This window comes from Crocodylus siamensis, chromosome 7, assembly GCF_052110815.1.
Source record: "Crocodylus siamensis isolate JL-2025a chromosome 7, ASM5211081v1, whole genome shotgun sequence".
NCBI classification, from domain to species: domain Eukaryota; kingdom Metazoa; phylum Chordata; order Crocodylia; family Crocodylidae; genus Crocodylus; species Crocodylus siamensis.
The window spans coordinates 40,093,683-40,118,682 of record NC_143401.1 but is presented as its reverse complement, the minus strand read 5'-3'; the positions used below and the strand labels follow the sequence as shown (position 1 = coordinate 40,118,682).

The 25,000-nt window shown below is 41.7% G+C and overlaps 1 protein-coding gene across 2 annotated transcripts in view; it reads left to right on the top strand.

Moving 5' to 3' along the window:
• Positions 1-25,000, top strand: part of OGDHL (oxoglutarate dehydrogenase L) — a 97,634-nt gene that overhangs the window by 5,897 nt on the left and 66,737 nt on the right. For both annotated transcript variants that reach the window (XM_090058055.1, XM_090058054.1), the window contains exons 2-6: positions 5,490-5,716; positions 9,977-10,147; positions 18,722-18,824; positions 21,595-21,710; positions 22,099-22,253. In XM_090058055.1, the coding sequence (XP_089914181.1) occupies positions 5,510-5,716; positions 9,977-10,147; positions 18,722-18,824; positions 21,595-21,710; positions 22,099-22,253 (752 nt within the window). In that variant the 5' untranslated portion in view covers positions 5,490-5,509. The remainder of the gene's footprint in view (positions 1-5,489; positions 5,717-9,976; positions 10,148-18,721; positions 18,825-21,594; positions 21,711-22,098; positions 22,254-25,000) is intronic.

The window sequence follows — 25,000 nt, the reverse complement described above, 5'->3', positions numbered from 1 at the left end:
CCATCACATTGGAAATGCCAATAAGCTGCTGCTTTGCTTGGCTAAATCCAGTTTGCACTCTAACTTTGAACTGAAGGGGACTTTGGGGTTGGGTAAGGAGGGCTTATGCAGTGGAACTTCATAACATGTTTTGAAGTTTCTGTCATTTTTTTTTTACAATTGCTTTTTGTCTAGACTAGGCTGGATTTCACTAGACTTCTGTGGACAACTACATTAGACTTGGTTTGTCTTCCACAGTGACACCTAACAATTTGGATAAAGTGAACTTGAGTTCACAAAAAGCAAGTGCTATATATGTATCACTCGGATGGCATAGCAGGCAGGCTGGGACCGGCATCTGGGAGTGGGACAGGCAGGTGGGGCCAGGGAGCAGGGGCTGGGATCGGGATTGCTGGGTGGTTTCAGCATAGGGCCGGCAGAGCTGCAATCCGTTTCCTGTATGCCCCTGCAATGGGTACCAGTTCTACAGGCAGGGCCATGAAAGGAGTGAATCACAGCTCTGACCTGGGAGCCTCATGCTGTCACCCCTCAGTGATCCTGGGATCTCCATGGAGACTGGCCTGGATGGGATGGGGCTTCAGATGGGTGGGAAGTGGTGACTGGGAGCAGGATGGATGGGTAGGCCTGGGGCTGGGATTGGAATAGTAGGGTGGTGACAGCACAGGGCCAGAGCCTGGTTCTAGGCCTGGAGCAGAGGTGTGATCTGCTCCTTACATGCTTTACCACCTGGGAGAAAGAAAAATGGCCACAAATTGATTGAGAGTAGGTTCAGGCTTGATATCAGGAGGCATTACTTTATGGTTAGGCCTGCCAGGCTCTGGAATGGGCTCTCAAGGGAAGTGGTGCTGCTCTCCCCTATCTTGGGGGTCTTCAAGAGGAGGTTGAATAGATATCTGGCTGGGATATTATGGTACCCAGCATTCCTGGCTGGGATATTATGGTACCCAGCATTCCTGACTAGGGCAGGGGGTCAGACTTGATGATCTGTTAAGGTCCCTTTCGACCCTAGAAGCTATGAAACCATGCTGGCAAGCTGCATGTGGCTTGTGAGCTGCAGTTTGGCCACTTCTGTGAAAGACACCACTTGTCATGATAATGAAGGAGGGTCCTCATGGAGGGTTGATACAGTCAAAGTGAAGAAGGAAAGTGATCTTTACATTAGTGTTCTGAAATAAGACGAGTCTGACAGCTGCTTTTGTGGAAGCCAGGATCTGATGTAATAGTATAAGACTGGACAAGTTGCTTCGCTGTATGGCTAGATAGGAATGTCTCAAAATGGAATGCTGAAAGAATTGGAAAGACCTAGCTGTGATTTTTCAAATATGTTGGGAATATGCTCCACTGCATACAATCTGTGCTAGCAGCTGTAACACATATATTGTGTGTTGTAGAGCTAGCATCTTGTAACTAGTTCACCTGTTATTTTAACATATGCTCTGCTACCTAAGTAGTAACTGAAAAGTGGCAAAACCCTTTTTGGCTAGGATGCTGTTTCTGAAATGACTCTAATTTTACACAGCCAACATTTTTGCTGTCTTTATAGCCAAATATTCCTATTTGTTGACCTGATTTGAGGGTTTCCATAGTGTATCTGCATCCATTTCTTGAATTCTGATCCAAGACATTAGATTTTGATTTTTTTTTTTCCCCTTTGGGTTTAGGCTGTCAGGGCTAGTTTCAGTGTGCCATCTCTACTCTTATGAGAGGCTCACTGTAGTGATGCTGTGTTGCTAGATGTATTTAAATAATAAAAGAAGGTTTCCTAGGAAAGCTGTTTTCAATCCTGAATTTTAAAGTGAGTTTGCATTGAATTGTTCCAAAGTGTTATTCAAACAGTAATTTTTCTTTGTTATTATCTTGTGAAAGAACTACAATCTAACTAGGGGTGCCCCAATAAAGATTTTCTTGGTTGATTATTAACCAGCCATATTTGCTGTTACTGACTCAATAGCCAATTTACAGAAAAGCAGCCTGGCAGCTTGGAGAGCAGCATCCTGCTGGTAAGGCTGTGAAGGGGGGTGCAGATCGAGGCCCCCACAGTGAGGGAGGGAGTGGGGCTGGGGCTGCAGTAGATGTTGCCCTGCCAGGATGGTGAATGAGATTCTGGGGCAGGGCGTGGGGTGGAGCCACAGGCTACTCATCCAGGGGGTGTGGGGTGGTGGAGGGGGTAGCTCCTTGCTGCTGCGCACACCCCTGGGGGAGGCATGGGGGGCAGGTGTGTCCCCAGACTTGTGTATGAGGGGAGGGTGGGCTGCCCACTGGGCTCAGGGCCAGGGGTGGCACCAGCCTCTTCCTGGTTGGGGGTCTGGGCCAGGGCTGGGCTCAGAGCAGGAGTAGGGTGGGATCAGATGCATGGGATGGGTGATGGTGGTCCTGGGAGGGCTGGCTATAGCTTCCCAACCCCCTTCTCCCCAGTGCTGCACCTGCTCAGGGCACTCTGCTCTGCTGCCTTTCCCTCATGAACCCCCCGCTACAGGGCAGCCAGGGGATGCATGGCCAGTGCAGGGCCATTTCAGGAAAAGGCAGCAGAGCGGCCCCAAACAGGTGGTGCTAGGCGGAGGTTTGGAGGGCTGTAGACACCCAAAAATTTCCCAAGGGCCCTCCCTCATAGCCACCCCTCCCAGCACTGCTGCTGCGGCCATCCCACCCTGCTCCAGTCTGCTCCAAGCCCAGCCCCAGCCCAGTCCCCCTCCAGGAAGAGTTGGGCGTAGTTTCTGGCCCCAAGACTGCAGTGAGGTCACAAATCTGGGAGGGCACAGGCCCCCCCCATGCCTCCCCTGGGGGTGTGCACAGCAGTGAGGAGCTGCCCCCTTCCCCATGCTGCCTGGAAAAGCTGCCTGCAGCTCCATCCTGCTCCTGGCCCCAGGGTCCCATTTACCAACCTGGCTGGGCAGCCCCTGACCCACTCTCTTCCTCACTGTGGGGTTCTCGATCTGCCCCCTCTCCACACCCCTGCCCTCCTTTATGTCTCTTTCGCCCAACAGGTTTATCAGCAGCACGCTGCTCTCCAAGCTGCCAGGCTGCATTCCTGGCTGCGTGTATGCGTGTAGCTGTGCACATGAAAGGAGTATTTATCAGTCGCATTACTGGTAGTAGCTGCACTGGCCAAAGAAAGCTGATAGCCAATAATATGTATTTTCCTTTTATTGGTACTGATCTCATATGCGACCAATATATTGGTGTACCTCTCTGCTTAACCATTTTATAAGTGAGGAGAGCCAAACTAAGATTAAAAATCAAAGTTGCCTTCCAGACTTGGGTCATAGTTTCATAGTTGGTAGGGTTGGAAGGGACCTGAGCAGATCACCAAGTCTGACCCCCTGCCATGGCAGGAAAGAGTACTGGGGTCAAATGACCTTGGCAAGGTGTTCATCCAGCCTCCTTTTAAAGACCCCCAGGGTAGGAGCCACCACCGCTTCTCTTGAAAGTTGGTTCCAAATCCTAGCTGCCCTGACAGTGAATATATAATATATAGCCTGAATCTACCCTCTGCCCACCTGTGATGGTTATTGAACATATATGCTGTTTGAAGCGCTGCAAGTGCCTTTGGATGTAAATATTGTTAAAAAAAATTCTCTGTTTAGCCTCCTTTAATTATATTGGTTAAGTGGTTAACTGATAACACAGCAGCTGGAACACAGTTGGTGCTGGGAGCTGCTTCCCAGGCCCTTTGGTGTTGGGGGGTGGGGGGAAGAAGGTGGTCACAAGCCTAGCCAGAGAGCAAACCCAACATGAAGCCCTTCCTTGAAAGGGAGGAGCACCTGTGAATGAGCAGCTAATTGCTTAACTGATGAGTCAGGCCACTGTTTGTTTTACTCTTAAAACTTCATAGGCTATGGGTACTAGTCCCCCTTGTGCCTCCTGTCTTCCAGTTCCTGCTGGGATACTGTGTGGCTTCCCTTTCTTCCCTTCCCTGACAGACTGTGCCCTGCCCCACATGAAACAATAACTGGTAAGCTAACTGGTTACCACTGGGCTTATTGGTTAAATGATTAACTTTTCATTTCTACTTTGGTGTGCTTCAGACAACAAGGGTGCAGGCATCCATGGGTAAAGAAGCACTTTCAGAAATGATCCTGGGGAAGAAAGGGGGAGAAGGAACATATTTTAAGTGCTTACAGGGAAGGGAAGGAGAGTTGGATGGATGGCAAGTGAGTGCTTGGCTATCCTCTGGAGCCTCCAGAGATCTAACTGGAGAGCAGTGTTGCTTCTGAAATGCACAGGAAACTTTGGGGAAAATGCATATTGCTGAAGTGTGTCAAATTTGAAGTGGGATTCAGAGTTCTTCAACTGCGTGTCCCTTCCATGGCCTCAATTATGCAAAACTTTCATGACTTTCAACAGAGGAGATCCATATAATGTGGCTTAGTAAAATAGGGCTGCACCGGGATAACATTTCCTCTTCTTTTGCTATGTCTGATGGTACATGTTCTGCATCTTGGATCTATGTGAATGCTCCCTTCAGTGATGTGTATGTACACAAATACATTGTTATTACACCAGTTTTAACCAACTGTCCCATTGTGGATGAATTTGTAATGGTAACTGATTGATGTAATTTAAATGACCCACTTTCCATACTCTTATGGAAGATGTGCCAGGATTAACTTCAAGTTTTCTAACTTTTATTGGTTAATGCATTGTTTTTCAGATGATTTGTTTTTATTTTCATATTGCTTTTTTTGCGAGTTTGATTTTTATTAACATAATGGTTGCTTTTTTGGCTAGGTTTCAAACTGTAGCTTACATTTAGAAATGCTTCAATGTCCTGTGATAACATTAGAAGTTACTAGTGCTCAAGACTTCTCTGAATCTAGCACTTTCCTTTTTGTCACATTTTAAAGTTTCAGGGCACTTACCCAGTTAAAAAGTGAGCCTGGAAACTAAATGGCCTTTGGGAGCACAACAGGATAGCTCCATCACTATACAGCTTGAACTAAATCACCCCTGCTGTAATCTGGTCTTAAGCCTAGTGCCCAGTCAAAGCCCACCATAATGTTTCATGTTTTTATTTCTACCCTATATGGCAAAATAAATTGACATACCAGTCTTCCCTTTTCTTCTCAGAAGGATTCTGTGGCTGAAACCCTCCAGGAGAGCTACTAGAAAGGTTGACTCTTTAAAAAACAAAAACAAAAACTGAGTAACAGCAGCAACAGATCTCAGTAGTACCAGGAAGAGTGAGTGGGTTAATGTGATTTCTGTTGCCTGGGTTTCAAAGGAATGTATCTAAAAGTAGGGGGCTACTCCTACTTTAGAAACCTTAATGATATCTTTGGTTCCCAACTCTGAAATGTTTCTGGGTTTGATAGGTGGTAATGGGTGATCATCACTGTTATCAACATCTGTATATGCAGACTCTATAAATGATCAGTGGGCTTTTCTGTTCTGTTTAAAAAACAGTTCTAGCTTTATACCACAGTTTTCATTGCAAGACATCTGTAATGCATTAGCCATTCTCTTGATTTGAATTTGTTTTGTTTTATTAGGCTTGGATCTTCTATTAACCATGAGTCTTTTGAGGTTGCTTGCAGCTACCTTAAAACATCCTGGCATTCAATTTTTGAAAAATCAAGATGTGGCCAGAAAGGTATTTCTACAGAACCGACTTTATGTTTCATCCGGAGCCACAGAACCATTCCTGAGTGGAAGTAATTCAAATTATGTGGAAGAAATGTATTATGCATGGCTTGAAAACCCTAAAAGTGTTCATAAGGTAAGCTAAATATTAATACAAAATGATACTAGTAAGATTAAGTATAGATTGATTCCACTCTTGTTGGTCATCTTAAACCAAACTTTTTATTAGGGAATTTTATAAAATGAATAAATATGAATCTAATTTCCTCTATATTAGTTGTTGCAATCATGATATACTTTAAAACTGGAAATCTGGTAACCCTACAAGAACGCAGCATGGCAGGGTGTAGAGCAGCACCCAGCAGCTAAGTCTGTGGATGGGGAGGAGTGGGGGGAGGGGGAAGGGTGTATGAGGCCCTGGGGCTGGGGCAGGTCATAGGACGGAGCCACAGGAGGGTTGTCCAGGGGTGCAGGCTGAGCCTCTGTGCCCTGCTGCCTTTGCTCCGGGAGCTGCGCACTGGCCATGCTGCATCCCCTGCCTGCTCTGTGGCTGAGTTGCCTGCGGCTCTGTCTCATGAACTGCCCTGCTACCTCCCTCACTGTATGGGCCCTCAATTTGCCACCGCCCCTTCCCTCTGTCTCTCCCTGCCCCTTTACCTCCACAGACTTACCTGCTGGGCACTGCTGTACATGCTGCCTGGTTGTGTTCCTGACCTCATGCATGCTGTTGCTGCTCTTATGTGTTTGTCTGTGCATGCACCTCCCCGCCTCCACCCCAGCCTTCCTGCTGCAGCAGCCCAGAGTCCGTGCCTGGGCTGCCCTTCGGTCCTCTGTGCTGCCACCGCTAGCCTGCTGTAGGAGTCTGGAGGCAGTGGTGATGATGGCTGAGTGGAGCCCAGGTGTGGGCTTCAAAATCATGTGTGCGGTTAATTGGTTAAAAAAAAATGCAAGAACCAATTAACATGTTAATGGCGATTAATTGATAGCCCTAGTTATTTCACTTCCCTTTGGACATTCTGCTATTCTGCTCAGATGTATCTTGTCAACTTGCATCTTTTGTTTCAACTTTTAAAACAAATTCCCCTGTCTCCCCTTTTTTTTAAAAACTTTATTTTTAAATGTCCACAAACCATGGGTCTCAACAGTATTTTACTTTCTCATAAGATTGAAAAATTTGGTTGCTCACTCGTTTAACATACAAGGTGACTTTGTTTCAGGTTTAGATTCCAGCATCATTAGTGTTTTGACCTTAGAAGTACTTCCCTGAATATGTAGATATTAAGGAAACTTCTGCAAAGCTAAGGAGAGATTAAACCTGGTTAGATGGTAGGTTACAGAAGGAATTTCTCCTATATTCCCGCTTCCCCACCTCATCTCCACTTGATACTTTCCTTTTGAAGCATCTCTGCTTCTGCATTTGTCTTCCTTCTTCTGAAAGTAGCATCCAAAACAGCTTTGGGAATAAAATGTGACATGAGCTCTGAAAAAGGCATCATTATTTCTGCTCATAGGATGATGTCAGGGCCATAGATCATAGGGAAGGGGCTTGACAAGGCTCAGTTATTACTATCACAAGATTAATTGCAAAACGGCATGGTTGAGTATTGAGTACATAATGGTAACCATGGTTTCCTGTATGCAGCCATTCTACTGTGAGTATTTAATTCCTTCCTTATATTGTATACTTGGAAATTGGTGTTATAAAAACAAGCTTGTTTTGTATGAACAGTGATGCTATAAAATTAGCTCAGGTTGCGTGTTTCTGCCTTACTTGAGAGGACAAAACTGCTTTAAGTTTCCTCCAGTGATGTTATAGTGTAAATAACCTATTTCAGATTAGTTTTGTAGTACTGCATAATATGTGATAACGAAATGTCATCGTATCTTTTGACATTTTGACTTATTTTGAAATTAAAAGCTCAGGCATCGGTATCTAATGGATTTGCTTCTGTGGGAAGATGGAAGTTTGCTCACAACAGAGGATCAACCACTGGGGATCAACATCCGTTTTTTCTTTTATAATTCTTGTTTATAGCTTATGTCCCTATGCCATTGACAGTCTCCTATTCCTTGGTATAACTCAGCCCAATGTAGTCAGATCTCTGTTGAATAAAGAAAGAACTGAGAGACTATTCATTCTACTGAGAAAGTTGTGAAACTGAGTGGGTCTTTTATGCCTTCAGTTGCATAGCAAGCATTATTAGCAGAGATAGACACTGATACAAGAACTCCAAAAGACTGTACTCTGGTATCAATCTTGAAAGATGCCATATAAGTTCCTGAAAGTTGATGGATGTGTGTCTAGGAAAAACTAATTTTCTTTAGCCAAATGATGTATTTTCCCTCCCCTCTGATTAAATGTCAAACCTGTTCAACAAATCAATACGTTCAAGAACATTGATAGCAAAGTGAAATGCATGAGATTCCTTCCCTCCATCCACATATGCCTTCAAATGTAGCCTTTCAGAAGTTGGTTAGAGCCTCATAGTTGTACATCTTCAAAACTTCTATTCAGATTTTATTAACAAGACTGCCAACTTCTGCCAAAGGCAGTGTTGTTCCATTGCCTGTGAGACGGCCTATGCTGCACTATAGCATCTAAAAGTACAGTCTCTTGGCATTTGACAGGAAGTTATATTATATTGCTTGCTCACTACTCAGTCTCAAAAAAAAAAAATGAGAGTGATGGGGGCTGGACATAATTAACATTTTGCCTGGATTACTTGAAAATATAACTTTGAATTCATGTCAGATCTCCTCTGGAAGCTACACATTTGAATTAATAAGATATTTGGATTTTTTTAATGTAATAATGATCTTTCATTTTGAATTACCAAAATAATTCCTCTGCTCTGAAGGCCTTAAGTATCACTGTGGAGACATGCAAATAAAAGATTTAAAATCTGACATAGGGAGGAAGACATTCAGAGCTCTGGCATCTGAGTAACTTTAAGCAGTTAACAAAGTGTGAACCTGACACTAGATTTGAATAGTTGTGTCCCCTTGTTTGATACCCATTGAAAACAGTGGAAACCTAGCTCTCTTGCTGTCAGTTTTGTGCAGTACAAGTGACTGACTGAAGAGCTTCTTTAGCTGAGCTTCAGAATATCTGTTTCAAGAAGAGTAAGGTTTTGAAATCTCTTGATACATAATTTTTTTCCTGCATAAAAAGTTCTCTGGGAAGTGGGGAACCAAGTTTTCAGTAGAGTGATAGGAAGAGAGCAGGCTGTCAACATAACCAGGTTGCTGTGATCTGTGCCAGTTCAGGATGACACATGTGGATGGGACAGAACTTTCAGTTATGCAGGTTCCCTGGAAGAACGCACCAAAGCTACTAAATGGGAGAGACAATTCTATAGCACTTTGCTAAGCTTTTAAAATAGATGTAAATAAGAATAAAGAACAAAATATGTTCTAAAACTTTAGGTCTTTAAACAACTGAGTCTAACTATTGTTCCAGTTTCAGCTGTGTCCACTGAAGTGATTCGATGACACTTGGTGCTTCATTAGCACCTTTTGTCATAAACCCTTAAAGTGCTTCCATAAATATAGAATATTATGAAACCCCTGTGAGCATGGCAGCATTGCCATTTTACAAGGGAGAGGGCTGATGTTCACCAAGACGTGCATGTCTGTATTGAGGTAAGAAAGGAGCGTTCTTAATAATGCTCAATGAACAAAGGAAGGGAATTTATTCCTTAGGATGGTATATAGTGCCTGTACTCTTGGTGCCCAAGCCTTTTGCTGCTGGAAGAGAGAAGCTGTAACTTGAAACTGGAGCACTTTGAAACTCTGGCTTAGGCAGTTAGGAATACACAGATTCAGGATACTCTGGCCAGTTTTTCTTGTCAGACTTTTGGGATACACTGTCTGCCTCTGGTCCCCACTGAGTAGATCTAAAGCTTGTCAATAAACCAAAGATTGACTTCCAGCTTTGTTACTCAGAGGGAACTAGGTATCATGACTTAAGTAGCGACACTTGTGGTTTAATTAGATTTTTGTAGTTATGGCAGATTACAAGTTTACAAACACCCTGACGTCTAGATTAATATAATGTTCCAGGATGATGAGGAATAGGAACGATACTGACCAACTCATTCAGAAAAACACACACCTGAATTTGAACTTACACTGGTATTTTTCTTCTAACAGAAAGCTCTCCATCATGGCAAATGCTTGCATTCAGAACAATAAACTTATAATGAACAATAAACTTACATTCACAGAGAGCCATTAATTTGCCACAGAAATTGTGCATGTATTGAAATATGACAAAGGCTATCAACTAGTTGATTTTGATTCTGCAATGGTGTGATGTCATTCATTGTCATGTCTAGCTGCTCCTTTTGTCATTGTGAGTTTTATTTGTTCCTTTCTTTTCTATACTGCTATCCAGTCTTGGGATTTGTTTTTTCAAAATGGCAATGCTGGGGCTCCTTCTGGTCAGGCGTACTTACCAGACCATTCATCACTGCTTCAGAGCCATGGACTGACCCAGACAGCATATAAAGCCGAAAAACTAGTTGAGGACCACCTAGCTGTGCAGTCTTTGATCAGGGCTTATCAAGTAAGTATATAAAGTATTCAGTGTTCTACTGGGAGCTTTTTCTGTGCAGGTATTTACTGATTTTTGGTTGGGAAAATAAAGTAATGTTTCTCTGAAATCCATATGCTCCATTTGCTAGAATCTTTTGAGTGTGAATGATGATAGAATTGCCACAGAGTTACTTCATATTGTGAACTAGCTTTTTCTTTAATCTAGTGAATATGTGTATATATCTTAAGTAGATGTGTGCAGTAAAGTGAAACTTCTGATCATATTCCATAGTGGACTTTTTCACCTGAATTTGTTTTCAGACCAAGGAAAACAGTGCTCAATGTCCAGTTATATTTTCATTAGCACCAAATTCTCTTTCTATGGGAAAAGGGAAGGAATACACTGGAATTCCCAAATAAATCAGAATGGATTGTAGAGCTTGACACAACCTACTTGACCAATGGCAAATTGGCTAAAAATGAAGTTTTAGGGGAATTTAAACACTTTTGTGAATTTATGTGAATTTTGCTGAATAACTTTGGGGGGGGGGAATGAAATTTTAAAAAATGCCTAAATGAAACTTTTTGGAACTCTGAAATGTTTCATTTAGACCCTTTCTCTTGCATACATTTTATTTAGCGACAGACTTTTTGTTTAAAATAGATGTAACTTTAAACAAAGGGGAACCTGAAAGCAGAAAACAGTGTTCTCTGATATGACCAAAAATACATTTTTCAAATCTGACAAATTTTGGCTTGGCTTTATGTGAACCAAAAATATTTTTGAGTTGTTCTAGAGAAGTGGCCAGACTGAAAAAAATTGTAATTATTCCAGCTGTATTAATTGTGAATCCTTGTTACTGGGAATAGATGCCCCACCCCACTCCCCAAATTGATTCTGCACTGTTTTGCTTGTACCACAGCATCATTTGTTTGCATAGTATCATGCTTATCTTGGTATTGAGAATGACCCAGTATCAGTCTTGATAACTCAAATGTGTAGCATTGTATGGTAGATAGGTGAAAGGTAATATATAATTACAGGCGCCGCTTAACCAGTAGTCTATTCAGAAAACACTTTCGCTTTCAGGCTAGCCTGATGTACTTTGGTTGGCACTGAAATTTGTAGCAAAACTCTTAAATAAGAGTGACTATAACAAAAAGTTTAGCTGTTGTGCTTCTAAAAAAACTGTTGGAAGCAGAATGCTGGAAGAGAGTGACTTCCCCTTTATTTGAAAGTGGGTGTTATCTGATTTGATCAATGGAACAGAAATATCTGCACATGGCAAGAGTCTGTGCCTCTGTGACAAACAATGAAAGGACTATCTAAGGCACCTTGCTGCCTTTAAACATATGTAGTCTTTTGATTGCTACACTGAATGGCTGCCGTCAGTTTGTAAGCAGCTTCTCCCTGATAACTAAATCTAATAGAGAAAAATACAGAATTTTCTTTTCTTAGATTTGCCAGTTTTTGTGCTTTTTGCAGTAGACTCCTACTTTACCAAAAGACCACTAATCTACAACTTTCTGTAATACTGAACTCTGTTTGGTATTAGCTCTGACATTTTAAATCTAAACTTCCTGACTTCTATCACACTATGGGTAATGCAGATTTTCTGATCTATTTCCACAATACCTAATGTTAAGCCATGTAGTTCTGAGTGTGAAGATGCAAGGAAAATAAATAGATTATAAATCTGTGTATTTTGCATGTTTACCATATTTGAACTGAGGGCAACAATGATTTTTCTTGTGTAACTTTTTCTCTCCATTCAAAGGTTTGACTTGTGTCCTCACAGATGCATCAGTAGGGAGGAATGGGTTCTCAGAGCAAGATATAGTTTGATGAAATCCTTGAGCAAAAATTTAAAAAGTCGCCAAATGTATTAAAACCAAAATCACGAAACCACTGGTTCTCATGTAGTCTTTTGCCACACTGTATCTTTTTAAGTGGTTTTCCAGCTATGGTGGATGGAGTTGCCTTGAGCAGTAGACCACTGTGGTTTGTAAAATGGTGGGGGGAGGGAGGGGAGAGTGTGCAGACATGCAGAATAAAATAACTGGAGAATCTGAGTTATTTTAAAACTAGAATGGATGAAGCTTGTATTGGTGGGTTGGAATTTTCCATTAATTGAAAGAATGACCTTTAAAAAGAATGGCCTCCTGCTTGCCTTCACTACTGCAGTGGTATGTGAAGTATTAAATTGGTGAATAAAAATCAGTGTTTTCTAAATTATTGTTCTCCAAATATGATGAATCTAGTAACCATTTTTAACAACTTTTTCCTCTTTTAAATATTAAAAGTTGGCAGTCTAGGAATGTTGACAGTTTATGATTTACACAAGTCTCTAAATACAAGTTTTAAAACAAGAGAGGAGAAAGTAATGAAGCTGTTTTGCCAGGAGCTGCAAAATGCTGGCCAAATGATAAATCTAAGTGTGGTGCAGAAGTACTGTAAATCTCCCTTGACATCTTCTGTCTCTGCTTGTAGCAATTAAATTTCTTTCTCTTTTTTTTTTCTTTTTAGCCTGATGACTTTAATACTTTTACTCTTACACTGAACATGAGACTTGTTCTGAGACTACAGAACAGTTATCTGTTACAAAAATTAGTTAGCAAAGATAACTGAATGTTGATATCCAGAGAGAATTGTTGTTTCCTTTTGCCTTTGTTCCTTTGCTTTTTCCCCTTTCCTCTTAGTTAATACAGCTGATTGGGCTAAACACTGTGAATGACAGAAAATGAGTAACACCCAATGGAAATATCTTTATGGATTCAATTCTGCACTCAGTACCAACAGGACATATTGATTACCATCATTAATGCAGATAAGATTATTTACCATAATAGAGTGTTTATACATGTGCTCTGGGAGGCGGGGTGGTGTGATTTAATTTGCGAACCACTCTAATTAAAAGTGCCCAAAGCATCATGTGTATTAGCATCCCTGCATTGAAAAAAATGACAGCAAGGCACTTTGAACTAAAGCTTGTTCAACAAGCTTTAGTTCAAAGCACCCTGCTGCCATTTTTCAGCACAGGGACACTGATACACATGAGGCTGGAGGCCACTGGAGCACGTTAATTTCCACGCTCCAGCAGACTCAATTAATTGACACTCTAGATTTACAGCACATTGGACCAGCCTCCCTGCATGTGTGTAAGTGCCCATAAAATATGTTTATATATCAATGTAAGAAGCACGGGGGTAAAAATGGGAAGAATTTGAGCTCCTAGTACAAATTGCAAAATTCTGCTGTAATTAGGATTACAGAGCGTGATTGGATAGTTCACATGACTAGAGTATAATCCTGGATGGTTATAGCTTGTTCAGGAAGGATAGGAAGGAAGAGGTGTTGCACATATATACACATATATACACACAAGCCTCCAAATCAGGAGAAAGAGGTAGATGATGTCTTCTTTAAATAACTTACAGAAGCTTCCAGATCACAGGACTTGGTTCTCATATGGGTCTTTAATTATCAGGACATCTCTTTGGAGGGAAACAAAGAAGTACACAAGCAGCCCAAGTAATTCTTTGAGTATGTGTGGGGTAACTTTCTGATTTAGATGCTAGAGAAGCAAACAAGGAGGGAAAGCTTTTAACTTCCTGTTCACAAACATGGAGGAATTGGTTGAGAATATGAAGGTAGAAGGTAATTTAGATGACTGATCATGAAATGATAGGGTTCAAGATCCTAAGGGGAGGAAGGAAGGAGAGCAGCAGAATAAAGGCCTTTGACTTCAGAAAAGCAGATTTTAACAAACTCCAGGAAGTGGTGGGCAGGATCTCCTGGGAGGCAAGTCTAAAGGGACGAGGAGTCTAGAAGAGTTGGCTGTACTTTTAAGGAGACCCTTTTAAGAATACAGGAGTAAGCTATGCTGATGTGACTGAAGAATGGGAAGTGCAACAAGATGCCAGCCAGGCTAGGCAGGAATCTCTTCTATGAGATGAACTAAAAAATGAATCCTGCAAGATGTAGAAAGTCAGTCACAGTATGAGGGTAGTATATAACAAAAAGCCAAGACACAATTTGAGATGCTGCTGGCAAGGACGTAAAAAGGGATTTTATAGGTACCGATATGTCAAGCGGAAGACCAATGAAACTACATCCCTTATGGAATGCAGAAGGCAGTCTGGTTACAGATGATGGTGAGAAAACTGAAGTGTTTAATATCTCTCTTACTTCAGCCTTCACAATGGGGCAGATACTGGATGATAAGTTTAGCTGGCAGCAAAGATAAGGGAGAGACAAATAGCCTAGAGTAGTAGAATAATAGGTTAGCGATTACTTAGAGAAGCTAGATGATTTCAAGTTGGCATGGCTGTATGGAATACACCATAAAGTACTGAAGAAATTGGCTGAGCTAGTTTCAAAGCCATTGGTTATACTCTTCGAGAACTTGCAGCGTTCAGATGAGGTCCCAGATGCTTGGAAAGGGAAAATGAGGATCTGAAGAATTACAGAGCTAGCAGTCTGACTGTTCCCTGGAAAGATCATGGAGCAAGTCCTCAAGGAGTCAGTTGTGAAACACCTAGAGGAGAACAAGTTGTTCAGACAGTCAGCATAGATTCACCAAGAGCAAGTTATGCCTGATCAACCTGAATTCCTTCTATAATAAGGTAACACGCTCTATGGATAGGGGAGCAAGCAGCTAATTTGGCAAAGCTTGATTTAGCAAAGCTTTTGACAGTCTCCCATAACATTCTCATTAACAAGCTAAGAAAACACGGACTAGATGAAGTTCTAGTCACGTTATGTAATGTGGATACATAACTGGTAGGGCACTTGCTTTCAATGTGTAGTCATAAATGGCTCAATGTCTAGTTGGGAGGAGGTTTCAAGTGGGGTTCTCCTCGGTCAGGAATTTTTTAATATCTTAATGTAATGATTTGGACAGTGGGATTGAGTACATACGTATCAAATTTGCAGATGGCACCAAGTTGGGTGGAGCAGCAGACACTCTGGAGAGAAGGGATAAGATCCAGAATGAAATGGATGGACTGGAGAAATGGTCCACAATCAATCAGATGAGATTCAACAGGGACAAGTGCAAAGTCTTACACTTGGAATAGAATAATTTCATGCACAGATGCAGATTGGTCTAGCCTGCAGTACTGGGGAGAAAACAAGGGTTACAGTAGACCATTAGCTGAATATGAGCCAAGAGTGTGCTCTTGTTGCCAAAAAAGTCAACAGCATACCAGGTTGTATCAACAGGAATATTGATTGTAAATCAAGGGAAGTGATTTTTCTGCTCTATTCAGCACTGGTGAGGCCTCACCTGAACTTCTGTGTCCAGCTTTGGGCCCCACACATGAAGAAGAATGTGGATAGATTGGAAAGAGTCCAGTGCAGAGGAACAGAACTGATTCGGTGCCTGGGGGGCAAGACTTATGCGGAAAAGCTGAAAGAACTAGAGTTATTTAGCCTGCAGAAGAGAAGAGAGATGTATGACTTGATAACTGTCTTTAAGTAGCTGAAGGGTGATTATAGAGAGTGGAGGTGGGCTTTTCTCTGTGGCTGTAGGGGCCTAGATTAGGAGCAATGGCTTCAAACTGCAGCTGGGGAAATTTAGGTTGGAGATTAGGAGGAACTTTCAGACTATGAGGGTGTTCAAGCATTGAAACAGGCTACCAAGAAAAATTGTGGAATCTCCATCCTTGGAAGTTTTCAAGAACGGGTTATACAGACACTTGGCCGAGTTGGTTTAGTCTGGGATGTTCCTGCCTTGAGCAGGAGCTCGACTGGATGACCTTGTGAGGTCCCTTCCATCCCTACTTTTGTATGTTTTTAAGTTGACAGTCCTTCCCCCTGATTTTCTACCCTGTACATCTTTTTTCTGACAGTTTTTACTTTTCCCTTCATTTATTTTTTTTACTAAAATGCTGCCAGACTAATGAACAATTAGATGTTCATTTAAAGGGCCTTTTTGGTAATTTTTGTTTATAGTAGACACTGAGCCTGAGATTGCTGGGACTTAAAATAGAAATCGCCACTTTCTAAGTTAGGAGACCCCAATATGCTAACTCCAAGCCACTACCAGACTTATGAACCTTCTGCATAGTCAGAGCACCTTGTTGAGGAAGACCTGTTTAAGTTAAATCTTCACTTATTTAATGAATTAAGTCATTGATCTGGCAGCATCATATCCTGTTCAGAATATTAGTTGCTTCTCGTCAGTTTTTCAAGTTTCCGAATCTATTTCTGCTGAATTTCCTTGCCATTCTTTTGGGCAGATGGACAACGAAGCTTCTTCTAGAAACTGGTGCATGTCATTTCTGTGAATCTCTATATACAGGTTACAGACCAGGAATTCAAAAATCCTACTGTCCTGGAGAGCAGAAATTTTTGTATAGATTTATATCCATATATAAATGGATACTAGCTATGTCAAGTGGGGTACCTGTTGCAGAACAAGGTGAAACTTTACAGTTTTAGGATGGTCTTACTAAAAAAACTATCTTGAAACCTTGGTATTAAGGCCAAATCTCTACAATATGTCTTGTCTTCCACTGAATCTTTGATAAGAAAACCCAACTTTGCTTGCAAATTGTGGGGCTCGCATGTCCACTTCCAGGCTTTTGCCATTTGACTTGTCATGTTAAGTTTTAAATGAAATAGCTTTTTGTTCTTTTTCCTTGCAATGCTTGAAGGGTGCAGGCTGTCACACAAGGATCAATTTTTCTTCCTTTTGGCTTCATTCATCATGGCCACTAATGACGGTTCTGGAATCGGAACATGGTTTATTATTATCTGGCTCCCTGTTAGTGAAGATAGTTCTGTTTCTTTCCCTCCCTTCCTCACTCCCCAACCAGGCCATCCTTGACTAGATCTGTAGCTTTGAACCCAAAGCTGCCTCTTGTTTTGTATACTGTAAACTAAATTAGTGATATAGAAATAGAAGAAAAAAGTACAAAATACCTCCAGCATGTTTTGATTGCTATGTCCAATATAGTTGTCATAGTTCCAGACATTGTTCCATACATAATCATTAATATACCTGTAAATATTGAACAAATTATGTATTCTTACAGATGCTGGAAAAATGGAGCGCTGAATTTTTATTTCTGGCATGCAAAGAATTTCCTGGGCAATTAGCACTTCTTGTTATATGGCTTCATTGTAAAGTTGTATGTAAAAATGGCAGTGTTGTGATTTTGAGATCCTCTGTTTGTATGTGGAGTTATATCTGATTTTGCCTAAAATAAGGTACTTTGACTACTTCTGCTAATACTGCAGAGAAAACATAGCTGAGGGAGTTGAAGGCTCTCTACTGACACGAGCATTACCAACAGAATTGTTTGCTCAATTCCAATTGCATGCATTTGTGTAATCCTAGAATCATAGAAAATTAGGGTTGGAAGGGACCTCAGGAGGTCATCTAGTCCAACCCCCTGTTCAAAGCGGGACCATCCTCAATTAAATCATCCCAGTTATATCATTGTAAACAGTGATCTTGCACAGGGCTTAATTTGGCCTGAAGAAATTTTGCTGCTGGTGACAATGCATCCAGATGTGAAGAACCGTGGCTTGACTGTCAGAGCCCAGGCTCTACTTACAGGACTTACAGTCTTTTATTTGTAAGTGGAGCCCACCTGATGTAGAAATCGATGTACTTTTAGAACTCTACAAGTCACTTTTTAAAAGTGCCTTTTTAGACTAGAACTGTACCTTGGAGAAATGTTTGGTTATTCCCTTGTGCACTAAAGCCACACTTTAGCCCTTAGCATAGCAAATTTAATTAATTCTTTAATAAAAAGTAATATCTGTGTAAAATAGTTGAGTGTTGTTGTGAAAGTGAGAAATACATTATAAACAATGTCTAAACAAAGCCATTTTTACACAGCATGGAGAGAATAGTGTTTGCTATTTGAAGCATTTTAAATACTGTATCTCTGAGATACTGCAGTGAGTCAAGTAACTTTTGGCAAATATTGCCAATGGCAGTTCTTAAACACCTAACTCAGAATGGTCTTGAATTTGAAAGTGGCACTCAACTGCTGTTAGCTTCATCTTGATTTTATGTAATTGGGCTGCTCAAAGCTTCTTGAAGTAGAACTGGGAGGACTTGTACAGTATTTGTAACTTCTTTTCCTATCTGACATGGATTTTCTTTAATACTAGCAGTACAGCTCTAGTCTTTCAGTGGTAATATCTGTTCCACCAACATTTTGGTATCTTTATCTTAGGACTGTATGATTATAGCTCTGCATTGTCATTTACATAGCCAAAGAACATTTTAAGTTACTACTATAAACTGGACAAAGTTTCTTAAATTTTTCCAGAGCTTTATAGACCACAAATAGAAAAGGAATGCTTATTTATATTTTAAAGTGAAATTAAAGTGAAATGGATGTAAGAAAGATAATGTAGTTGGTTACACCTACACATTAGTAAGGTTCAGTGTTTTATAATAGAAAAACTCAGTGAGTATATCCAATAACACACTCCTCCTTTTTGGGATTAGTGTTATCTTGACTTCCTTTGATCCCAGGAGGTGTGTGTGTGTTATAGGCAAAAGTGTCACCAAACTCTCTCCTTTGACCAGTTTTGTCAATCCGATTTCTTTTATTTAATTACATTTTTTCTTCTCTTCAGATCCGTGGGCATCATGTGGCTCAGTTGGATCCCCTAGGAATTCTGGATGCTGACTTGGATTCATTTGTTCCATCTGACTTAATCACCACTATTGATAAACTGGGTGAGAACTGTATATTAAATCCATATGTTTAGGTGAGCTGTGCCCTGGTGTCACAGTCGGTAGGGAAGATTACTATAAAATAATTTAATATTACCTTTGCTTGGATAGAACAACTCATAATTAATTAAATGCTCTTCTTGCTTTTTTGTGATATTTTACAAGAAATTCTTTCAACTTTGTATTATGATGCATTTTATGTGAATCTAGAGTGACCACCCACATGGAAACTCTGAGAACAGAACATTCCCTCATACTTGTACTACTTACAGTTAATTCAAGTAAAAACATCTGTAGAAGCAACAATTATGTTCTGGTGCTCTTGTGCAGAAGTTTGGGGAGATCAAGCATGGTTCATAACATTCAGGAACTGAGAGGCCTGACTGAGGACACAGTAACTTATAATGTGCATGTGGCAGTTGTCTGTGGCTGGATTATAGTATGGTGGCTAAAACCTTCTAATAAAGTTTCCTCCTTTCCATCCTGGTGACACCATATGGTATTTTCTTTAATTGACGAACAGAGGGTTTGGACAGGATGGGTGAAACTGAAGGATGGTGGAATGGTGACCCAGGTATACAATAAGTGAACAGGTAATGCTTATTACTTGTATATAAAAAAATATAGGGAATTGTCATATACAGTTCAGAGTTCTAGACCACATCTAAACCAATAAATATTAGTAGGTATGTCTATATTGCTCATCACTGGGTTATCTTAGTCCTATGTAATAGAGAGCTTTTATTTTTCAGCTGCTAAAATTCCCAATTTTGTAGTTCAGTGATTCATGCTGTTCTATCATAACTGCTCCTAGGAAGCTTTGGAGAATGTGTTTTTGTGAGTGAATCTTTCTGTGGATGATGAACTATGCATTAAATAGTTTTTCATCTGACAACATGGCAACTGTAGAGGTGCCCAAATTAGTGTCAGAGTCCTGCAAATGCAAGTTCCCTCTTGCTTTCTTAATATGAAGTCTAAGCTAAATCTTTTAAAAAGAAAAATAGAATAGTCAGTATTCTGAAGACTAATCTCAAGTCTTGCAAACATTGCTTGACCCTATCTTGGAAGTATTCAGGAATACCTTCATCTGTTAGATAGCATCATTGTGAGAGATGCCAGAATATGATCAATATAATTCCTATTGTATTGAAAATTTAAGGATATATTAGAATAAAGAGCACCGGATGGGCAATGTTTATCAGTATTAGAGCCCACCAATAATCCATAAGGGAACTAGGTAAAGAAATTTAAATTGGTTTTCTTTGGCCCAAAGCTTCCTAAATGCTAGACATAGCAATGGCACAAAGAGTGAATAGTAGTATTCTAACAGATATTTGCTTAATTATGCTTGTAATCCCTCTCGTTCTGCTTCTTCTAGATCTGGTTATTAGGAAAGACACACAAAATGTAGCATTCAAATATATAAATGAAGAAGCACTTATGCACTGTGATTTCTCTTTTTGCATGATGACATCTTTAATTAGAGTAAAATGCCAGCCAGAAAACACAGTGGACATTTACTGAGTTTGACATGCTCTTAGTAATATATTTTCAAATGCTGACACCCTGTAAATAATAAGGTTGATTAATTAAATCCTTGAAATTCTTCCTTATGTCCAGCCTGAAACGGTCTTGCAGGAGTTTATAACTATTTGATCTTGTCATCTCTTGGGATGCTCTGAACAATCGTTCCCTCAGATCCTGGTGAATACCCCTGAAACTTATAGGTAGCCATCAGGTCACCCCTAAGCCTGCGCTTTTCCAGGCTAAAGAGTCTCATAACTCTGAGCCTGTTGTTTTAAGGTCTGTTTTCCTGACCTCTGATCATGTGCATGGCTCTTCTGTGGACTCTCTCAAGCTTCTCCACATACCTTTTGAATTGTGGGGCCCAAAACTGGACGCAGTACTCCAGCTGCAGCCTCACCAAAGCCAAGTACAGTGGGAGAATGACGTCCCGGGATTTGCTCGAGAAGCATCTATGGATACAAGCCAGCGTTTTGCTCACTTTACTAGCCGCAGCATCGCATTGCAGGCTCATGTTCATCTTGTGGTCAATGATGACCCCCAAGTCTCTTTCTTCTGTAGTGCTAGCCAGTGTAGTATTGCTGAGCCTATAAGGATGCTGCAGGTTTTTCCTCCCAAGGTGGAGAACCTTGCATTTTTCAGCATTAAACACCGTCAGGTTCTCATCTGCCCATTTGCTGAGACTGTCCAGGTCAGCCTGGATCGCCCTCCTGTCTTCCGGTGTGGATGCTTTGCTCCAAAGTTTGGTGTCATCGGTGAACTTGGCCAGTCCACTTCTGACTCCAACGTCCCCACTGGTCACAGGGCACCATGACGATTGACTTCCATCAACCACCACCTTCTGGGTCTGACCACGGAGCCAATTCCCCAGCCAGGGGATCGTGGTGGACCCGAGGCCGCAGTTGGCCAGCTTTGCCAAGAGGAGGTGATCGTGGGATACCAGATTGAAGGCTTTAAGTTAATAGGAAATTGAGGCACACAATATTATTACAATCCAACCAGTTAATAGAAATATTACAATAAACCCCATAGTCCATCGAAGTATGCATTTCCTATTTAAAAATGCGGTAGGGGATGTGGTTTAAAAATGCCAGATTTATAATTTTAACACGTACAGTACTTTTGTTAGCCCTTCATTCCCCAGTGCTGAGATGTTTCTTTTTAAGCTGTCTTGACATTCATATAATGATTCTGTTTTGTACTTTTTGCCTTTCTCATGCCTTTCCACTCATCAATGAATACCCTGCAGGGTTTTATGGTTTGCATGAATCTGACCTGGACAAGGTTTTCAGATTGCCTACCACCACCTTCATAGGAGGAAATGAGGCAACGCTTTCTCTACGAGAAATCATCAAGCGGTTGGAGGTTAGTGTGGCAATTGTTGTATAACTACTTTTATCTGGACAAATCATATCGAATCAGATTGTTCCCAGTTGTTGACAGTTCCTAACTACAACAATAATCCATTCAAGCTGTTAACAGGGCAGTTAATGTGACGCGAGAAGTGACCCTCACCTAAGATTTCTGGAATAGTTGGGGCTTAGCTAAACTCCTCCCCCCCACCCCCCAGCCAAAAACCCTTGACCTGCAAACTTCTAGAAAAGAGGTGGGGGGGAGCGGGAAATTGCCTTGTGTTCAAGTGCCATCTGATTGATTAATATAAAGGAACAGATTTTAATTTTAAAATAGCTGCCTTTTTAATGCTGTCTAGCTCATTAAGTTCTGAATTTCTGGATTGTATTTGCCCTCTCAGAGCACATATTGTCAGCACGTTGGACTGGAGTTCATGTTTATCAATGATGTTGAGCAATGCCAGTGGATCCGGCAGAAGTTTGAGACTCCTGGTGTCATGAAATTTACAAATGAGGAAAAAAGGACTTTATTGGCTAGGCTGGTGCGCTCAATGAGGTATGCTTGGGATGAGTGGGGCTGCTGCCCTTGTAGAGGGATATTGAAATTTGTTCAGAAACAAATAGGCATTTGACTTTTTCCTTTACTGAGGGGTGAGGAGAAAAGGTTGGATTCTCTGATTATTTCCATGGTTTTAATGGTAGGGCAAGCAGGGTGTTTGGTTGATATATGGCAACTGGAAGAATGGCTTAACTACATGACCTACGTGAAGAGTGGCTTCAGATTCTGTCAGAACCTTTTGTATCTGGTTGAGGTATTTGATCCTTTGCATCTGACTAGTAGCCCAGTGACTCCAAATTCAGATTAACTGTATCTTTAGGATTTCCTTTAGGTAGGGAGAATCTCTAGGAGATGGAGCCAATGGATTCTCCCATGAGATGTTAAATTTATGGCATGATTAATATGTTAAATGTGCCATAATGGCAACATAGTGCAAGTTCAGCCTCTTTGTGGTACCATGAAATGGCAAACCAGCTGCAAAGGTGTTCCACATATAATATATGTGGAATGTTTTTGTGATTTATTTATTTATTTGTTTGTTTGTTTAAATAGGTTCTTAAATAGAAAGGGCATACCAGATCTTCAGCATGATACATAGATTGTAAGGGGCTGGAAGGGACCTCACAAGATCAGGTCCAACTCCCCTGCACTAGGCAGGAAAGATAACTGGGGTCAGGTAACACCCAGTGAGGTGACTGTCCAGTCTCCTCTGGAAGATTTCAAGGGTAGGTGGTTGCACCACCTCTGGAGGGAGTCTATTCCACAGTCTGGACACCCTAACTGTGAAGAAGTTTTCTTAGTGTTAATCCTGAAACAGTCTTCCAGGCGTTTGTGGCCATTACTCCTGGTTTTCCCTAAGGAAGCCCTGGTGAACAGTTGTTCACTGAGCCCTTGGTGTATTCCACTAATATAGTGGTAAGCTGCTACCAGGTCCCCTCTCAGCCCTCTCTTTTTTAGGCTTAAGAGACCCAAGTCCCTCAGCCTTTCCTCATATGGCTTGCCTTGCAAATTGCTGATCATATGGGTGGCCCTTCTTTGGACTCTCTCAAGCTTTTCCACACCCTTGTTGAAAAGTGCAGCACCCAGAACCCACTTCCTTGGTTTTGCTTGAGATACATTAGCTGATGCATGCCAGAGTATTGTTTGCCTTGCTGGATCACACTGATGGCTCATGTTCATATTATGCTCTATTATTACCCTTAGGTCCCTTCCAGTTGTGGTACTTGTCAGTTTGGTACCACCGAGCCTGTAAGTATGTTGGAGATTTGTTTGTCCCCAGATGGAGCACTTTACACTTCTCAATGTTGACTTCATCTGGTTCCGATCTGCCCAACTTGCCAGCCTGTCTAGGTCCACCTGTATCTGCAGCCTATTTTCAATCATGATCACACTCCCCCATAACTTGGTGTTATGTGCAAACTTGGTCAGTGAGCTCTTCACCCCCACATCCAAATCATTGATAAAAATGTTGAAAAGCATTGGACCAAGCATGGACCCCTGAGGGACACCACTGGCCACTTCTCTTCAGGACGATGCAGATCTGTTCATTGGAACTCTCTGGGTCCTACTCCTCAGCCAGATTCTTACCCACCTAACTGTTAAGCATTTAAGCCTGCAATCCTCCAGTTTTCCTGTGAGAACCTCATGGGATACCAGATCAAAGGCCTTTAGAAAGTCTAGGTATACAATGTTGACCTCTTCTATCCAGGTGGCAAGTTACCTGGTTGTAGAAGGAGATGAGGTTGGTTAGACAAGACCTGCCTGCAACAAAGCCATGTTGACTGTCATTCCGAATCCTACCTTTTGCAAGCATATCGTATGTAGACTCCTTAATGAATTTTTCCAGGAATTTCCCTGGGATAGAAGTTAAGCTAATTGACCTATAGTTGCCTAGGTCCTCTCTCTTCCCCTTCTTGAAGATGGGCACAACATTAACCCTCTTCCAGTCTTTAGGGACCTCCCCCAAGCACCACAAGTTTTGGAAGAGTTTCACCAGAGGGCCCATGATGACTTCAGCCAGCTCCTTCAGCACTCTTGGTTGAAGTTCATAAGTCAGCAGGACCAGATAAATGTCTAACTTTTTTAACTGATCATGCACGAGCTCAATGTCCTGGAGGGGAGGGGAGCCAGGTGTCCAAGGAGAGTGGTCACTCCTTAAGGAGGCGATCCTCCAAGCCCAAAGGAAGGTAATCCCAACGAGGATCAAAGGGAGCAGGAGTGCACACAAGCCTCCATGGCTCACCAAAAGCATCCGGGAATATCTCCTTGCTAAAAAGGAGGCTTACACCCAATGGAAAGAAGGGGCCATCACCAGGGAGGACTATTCTGTAGTTGCTTAGGGATGTAGGGGGGTAGTTAGGAAGGCCAAGGCAGAGATGGAACTGGGACTAGCTTCCCAGATTAAGGACAATAAGAAGTCCTTTTTTAAATACATAGGGGATAAAAAGAAGGTCCCGGGTAACGTGGGGCCCTTGCAGGACGTGTTGGAAAATTTGGTCGTCGCACCAGACGGCAAAGCTAACGTGTTTAACAATTTCTTTGCCTCCGTCTTCCTAAGTAGGGACCAGAACAGCCGCCTCCCTGCTGGGCCCCCCTCGGGCCCCGGGGGAGGCACACCTGGGCCACGGGTTAGCGAGGATTTAGTTAGGGAGCTTCTGGAGGGGTTGGACGTATTCAAGTCAGCCGGTCCGGATGATCTCCACCCTAGAGTTCTAAAGAAACTGGCCGAGTTCATTGCAAGTCTC